At 41.7% G+C, this 6000-nt stretch overlaps 1 protein-coding gene across 1 annotated transcript; it reads right to left on the bottom strand.

Annotated features, from left to right (window-relative positions):
* Nucleotides 1-3437: 3437 nt before the first annotated feature.
* On the bottom strand, nucleotides 3438-3952 carry LAJ45_03462 (uncharacterized protein; the record flags this gene model as incomplete). Its single annotated transcript, XM_046113048.1, has 3 exons — nucleotides 3438-3554; nucleotides 3615-3773; nucleotides 3833-3952. 3 exons carry the CDS (start codon nucleotides 3950-3952, stop codon nucleotides 3438-3440), a joined length of 396 nt encoding a protein of 131 aa, XP_045973925.1.
* Between the last annotated feature and the right edge of the window lie 2048 nt (nucleotides 3953-6000).

Genomic DNA, 6000 nt, shown 5'->3' with positions numbered 1-6000 from the left:
GACCCGTTCTGTTGTACTAGCTCGTTCACTTCACTTCACTTCGACCTTCATGCTTGATATATACATGTAGCCAACAAAGCCATTGACCAACATCCGTTCCATCAACACCATTGAGGGAGTCCTTGATGTGCTCGACTCAAGGTATCCAAGAACCTATTTATCGCCCGTGAAAAGTTCTCAATATTTTGGTACCAATCAAAGAGTGATCTAATGAAAACATAGTGTGCATGTACTAACTTGCCGGTTGAGAAATCGTGTGTCGACCCGGCCACCAAGGTCTTGGTTCAAACTAGAGATGGGGGTAGTAATTTGACTATCACTCTTAATGATGGGTACGAGACAAGAGGCCATTTCGGATTAATTCTCGTCTTGTCTCGAGCTAAATTTATAAACTCAATCCATATTTGAGGTAAGAACCTGTACACAAATCTAGTTTTTCATCATTAATAACACCTAAAAGTAAACGGGAGACTAGGAATCATTTGCAAAAATGGTATATTGAACTTAAGGCCAAAGTGTACACTCGATTTGCAGTCAATCAAAAGAGACCTGAGCATAGGGAGCCTTATTTTGGATCATGTTGTGTCACTCGGAGTCGAGTCCTCGCGGTTTCAGAAAAAAAGTCTCAAGACATTTCGCCTCGTCCTGTGTCGTCTCGTTAGGTCTTAACATAATGGCTCACAAGGCCGAGTGGCCTTGTGGCTTTGCTCCGAGACCATGAACCCGAGGCCGGACGATACCAAGATTTTGGAAGACCAAGGAAGCTCGAAACCACGAGCCTGATAGTCTTCAAGGTGCTTCAAGACCGCCAAGCCAGAGTGTACTTGTTGAATATAATATAGACTCAGGTCCGTATCGCACTAAGTCTAGGTATCAACTCATTGTTCCAGTACTTGGCGGTTTCAAGATTCCTCGAGAGAGCTCGAGGCCACCCCCCCGAAACTCGAGACCAGGAAAGGCCAGTGTTAAGCAAAACCGAGCGACCTCCGTACCACTCTCATCCTCCCCTCGAGCGGCTTCGTGGACCACACTAGCCCTTCATTAATCACTACAGTGCCTTTTGTTCTTTTTATATACCAATTACTAAGGTGCGAGACCACATCTTACTGATTTATTTTTATATTAGAGGAAGGGAGTGTGGGGTTGTATCTATGGAGCGGTAAATGTGCCAAAAGTAATTTTACCAACGGTAGTAAATTATTTACTACCGGTGGTATAAGCACTAAATTTCAGTCATTGTGTCATGCACTATCCTACATTAGTATGGTTGGGTGACAAAACGTGATTTTGTACGAGGATGGGCCATGAAACGACTATAACTCCACGACCACAAAAGATATAAAGATATTAATATGACCAGAGAGCTGAAGATTGATAGAAAATATCTCCTAGGTATGAGTCACGATTATTGACTTAGTTGATTGGTCTTTTAGGTAATTTCTGCGGGTTTCTATGCAAAAACCACGAGAACTTTTGTCACCCCATGGACAATACATTTCCCACCAGGATAAACACTGAGTTTTGGTCTTTGTGCTGCGCTATACTAAATAAGTAAATGTTCAATCATTAATAGCAAAACCTATGAAAACTTCGCACCCGTGGTGAAATACCGCCACCGATAGTGAAATTCCCCACCGGTGGACAATTTTCATATATGTTGGCATTATATGGCCCTTTTGGCCAAAAGGTCTGTGCTTTTATCATAAAAATTAGAATTATAAGGTATAAATACTGGTATTATTTTCACCACCGGTGGTAAAATAGTTTACCGCCCTACTCGAAAAATTGGCTATCTCCGTCCAGGGATTACCACTTGAGTGATTGGTTGAATGGCATCGATCTGCTTTAGAAATTTCCCATACAAGAAATTTTGATCTAGCCAACTTTTCGAGTTATGGCGGTATATGTATCTGCCAAGTTTTAGCGAGGAAATGATTGGGATTGTAGCCGAATCTGCCATATGGGTATTATATTGTAACTAACTATGCACGCACATAGGTAGTCACATGCGGAAATGTGCTTGGAGATTATATACTCGCGTCAGGGAAAAGAACCAGAACATGCAAGTGAGAAAGCAGGGATTATTTGTATGGAGTGGCGCTGAGCTGCCATACAAACTAGGTATTTGCATGTTCTGGTTCTTTATCCTAGACGCGAGTATGAGTACGGACTGATTATGATTGTTGGAAGAAACCGGTCGCAACTTCCGTCCTTGTCCTACGTTACCCAAGACATAGAATTATGCCTACATGTAAGCGAATATACCAGAAAGTGCACCAGGACTTGGTATATATAGTTTTCTGACAATGATATCTACGTCTAGAAATAACAGTGCTCGTTATTTCGTGATCCGGGCCGTGTTGGGTCTGCATATATATATGAGCCAGGAGCTTGTATCTGTTCCGTCCCAGCAGCCAACACTTGAGCACTCTTTTCGAGACGGGCTCAAGAAATTGGCTCGACTCATGGACTATGTATATATGCCCCGGAAGCTCGTACAAACCTGATTTGGGATCACTCCTGATGATGTAAAAGTCTTGATTGTGAATAATTCCACAAAATAAACCGAACTTAAGTTTATACTTATTATAGGCCAATAACGAAAAAAAAGAAAAAAAGAAAAAAAAGAAAAAGGAAGAGATCATTGGTCGATTGACAAAGGCCGTTGGCCAATCGTCACGATTGACTACTAGTTTAGAAGCGTCATAAAATAGCGAGTAGTAGCGCACGTAGCTCATTTTACGAAACAACAAATTATCTCAGACATCATGTGATGGTTAGGGAATTAAAGTAAACGGCCCTGCATTCGTGGGCCTTCTACCTTTGGTTACCTGATGAGGTACTTGCCGGCCGGTCAGGACGATCGTACAGATGCACATGTAGCACTGCAGCTGGGCTTTCTGACCAATTGGTGTGGAGTGTATAACTCAATATGATTCTGGGATATCGATATATCCCCTTACTTATACTAGACTCAACTCCGCACAGACTTGAGGATATCTTATAATGGTGAAATATCCGCATCAAAAAAGATTTTTCTGGGAAATGATTAATTCTATATGTCTACTATATATATTAACTAATTCAGGTTACTAAAAATAACAATAATAGTGTACTCTTAGAGCTCCAATTATTAGAAGCTAGAGTATGGGATGGCCTATGTAATCCTTCGATTTCACGTACAGAGGAATGTGTGGAAGCTCCCTATAACTATAAAAGTTGGTTTTAGATTGTTATGAATATTGAGTACATAAAGATTCAAGGAGTGATATATGTAAATCAAGAAACAAGCCAGACTTAATTGAGAGCCCAGAGAGTTTTCCCACAGTAGCAACAAATGAAATATACAAGGAGCGTCCATGAAACCCTGATATCCTCCATCTTCAAATCATCTCATACCATGTGTATACCCACCGTATGAAGACCGAATGGTCAAACTAAACCTGCTGGAGAGCTCCGTTGACACACTTGTACTCGCTGGTCTTGTAGCAAGCCTTTCCGCAAAGGTTGGGGTAGTTAATAGGGCAAAGCTGCTGATCGTTGATGCAAACGTACTAGGGGGGTATTCAAATTAGAGTTTTGCTTATAAAATATATCTATTTGAGAGGACTCACGGAGTTCTTGTCAAAGGGTTGGCCCGCGCAAGTGGTAACGGGAGTAAGCTGGCCATTCTTGCAAGCATAGGCAGCCGGGTTGTAGCAGGCAATCTGGCAGTTCTGGTAGACGATACCGTTTTCAATTGGGCACAAGTATTTTCCTTGGAAGCAGGTGTACTAGTAATCCAGCGTATCAGCTATAACTCTTAACTGATTAATTCGCTGGTATTCTTTACCTTGGTAGGGTCATACGGCTGCTGAGCGCAGTACTTGATCTCGCGCTCCTCAAGAATGGGGCTGGCGAAAATGGAGGTTGCGAGAGCAACAAAGGCAATGATGACAGTAGCGAATTGCATTTTGAAGGTGTAGAGAAGGTTCGAGGCGGAAGATAAAGCGAATGGTTTTTTGATAGCGAGAGTTGCTTTTGAAGGTCTTGAGGAAGCTGGATTGATAGATGCTTGATGTGGAGTGAAGAGCTATTGTTGAGGGCCATCCATCGTGGTTTATATACTTTGAGAGAGGTCAATGATCTCGTATTCAGACAGCCACAGCTTTGGTCATTCGGAAGGGTACACCCACAAGAGGCCTTGGAGAAGCTTTGCACGATCCTCGTATTCACACCATGCGCGGCATGTACAAGAAAAGTATGTACATCTGTGATCGCACGATCCTGTTGAAAATTTAGAACTCAGGCTGATCGGCCCTTACTTTCAAATTTCTCTATGGTGTGCAATACTGGCCATCACGCTGGAACATGTCAGCTCCACTATGATGAATTGTAAAAGCGAGCTATAGAAAACTATTTCCGGAAATAGATGTAAAGAGACTGGCTGTTTAAGGCAACCCTTGCATATGTATTGTGAAACGTTAAACGTTGAGTTTCTGTCAAGTTAAGCCGTGGTAGATTCAATTGCGTGAAAGGAAACTTCTAGCTCCCTTGCGTCCATGATCGAGTTCGTCAACTGATTCCTAATACACAAAGCTAGAGAACATGAATTTAGCGGCATATCTTGCCATCGGATATTTACATCCCTCTTAATTGTTACATGCGACTACTAGAGATACCTGCTCGCCAGCTAAGCTTGTTACATTAGTCATATGGTTGTAAATGTCTTGGAAATATTCTGATTAATGGGATTAAGCTAGTGACCGCGAGATTTCCGATACATCTACAAAAGTATGCTTTACTCTTCTTATAATGTGCTCATCAGTATATATGTTTACTCTAAGAACATTATTTTTTGAACTATACTAATTCATAGGAAATATTCCCTCTGCCAGCGCTTTTTGCCATATTAATTATAATGTCTTCTCATGGAAGAAATCAAGTTGGAGGATGTATCATTTTACTAAATTTATAAACCCTAATATTCTGAGTATTATAAATTATTAACGTAGATCATATTGTGGGTACATGCATATGTATGATCATGATCATAATACGAGCGTCAATTACATAGGTATATATAGCCAAAAACCGAGAGATAGCTTGAGAACCCTTGTAGTACCTGAATATGCAATGGGAACACTCTTCTCGGCCATGGCACGATGCAGGGTTCAGAATTGCTTCGAAACTCACCACTTCTGGAGATAGTGTTCTTAGAGTTAGTCATAGATGGCCGGAGGCCTTGATGTAGTGTCACAAAGAAGTTGACCAGCTGGCCAGGCCCTGGCCTTGCAGCATTGCTACTAGACCTGTGCGACTATGGAGCTGATAGTGTTATTTTTTGGATATTAACATCGTTGAGTACTATATGTACAGTTATAACTGTTCAAAACATGTCTAACGGCATTTCTTAACTACGGTTGAGGTTTTCTCTACTACCACTAATCAACCAATCAGCGCTCGTCCACCGTAGGTAATGGCGTTCTGTTGAGAAGAGTATATACGTCACAGCCGTAGTTCCACAAATCTCTACAGAGAAACTTCTATTTCGCCTGCCGTTCTGTCTCAGAATGTTAGACTGGTGGAGAGACAAATGGGCGTGTAAGCCATATCTATCGACTCCAGCCCATTGTTCAAACGCCACGCATCCGTCAGTTATCATAACAGGTAAAAGCTAGAATTAGACTCCGAGGAATCGAACGTCCAATCGAGGGCTCGCCATATATATCCGGAATGCTAAAAGAAGCTTCTAAAAAAAACATATTTTAAGTAAAAGCCATATTAATTTGAAATAAACCGCACCCGTTTATCCTGTTTGTCGGGATGCGGGTGCTTGCTTTTGATACCTATAGGGCTTCAAGTTATGTAACTATGGTTGGTTACAGGCTGAGTGCGAAGACATTCGGGACGAAATATGCCCTTTGCGGTGCAAATCGAAACCGACTTGTGGTCCCACAGAAACCGTTAATACCTACTGGTGGATCTATGGAAATATCGCTACCGACTCACTCAAGTGCT

This window comes from Morchella importuna (assembly GCF_003444635.1).
Source record: "Morchella importuna strain M04M26 chromosome Unknown Morimp01GS007, whole genome shotgun sequence".
NCBI classification, from domain to species: domain Eukaryota; kingdom Fungi; phylum Ascomycota; class Pezizomycetes; order Pezizales; family Morchellaceae; genus Morchella; species Morchella importuna.
This window is presented reverse-complemented; position numbering and strand designations above follow the sequence as displayed.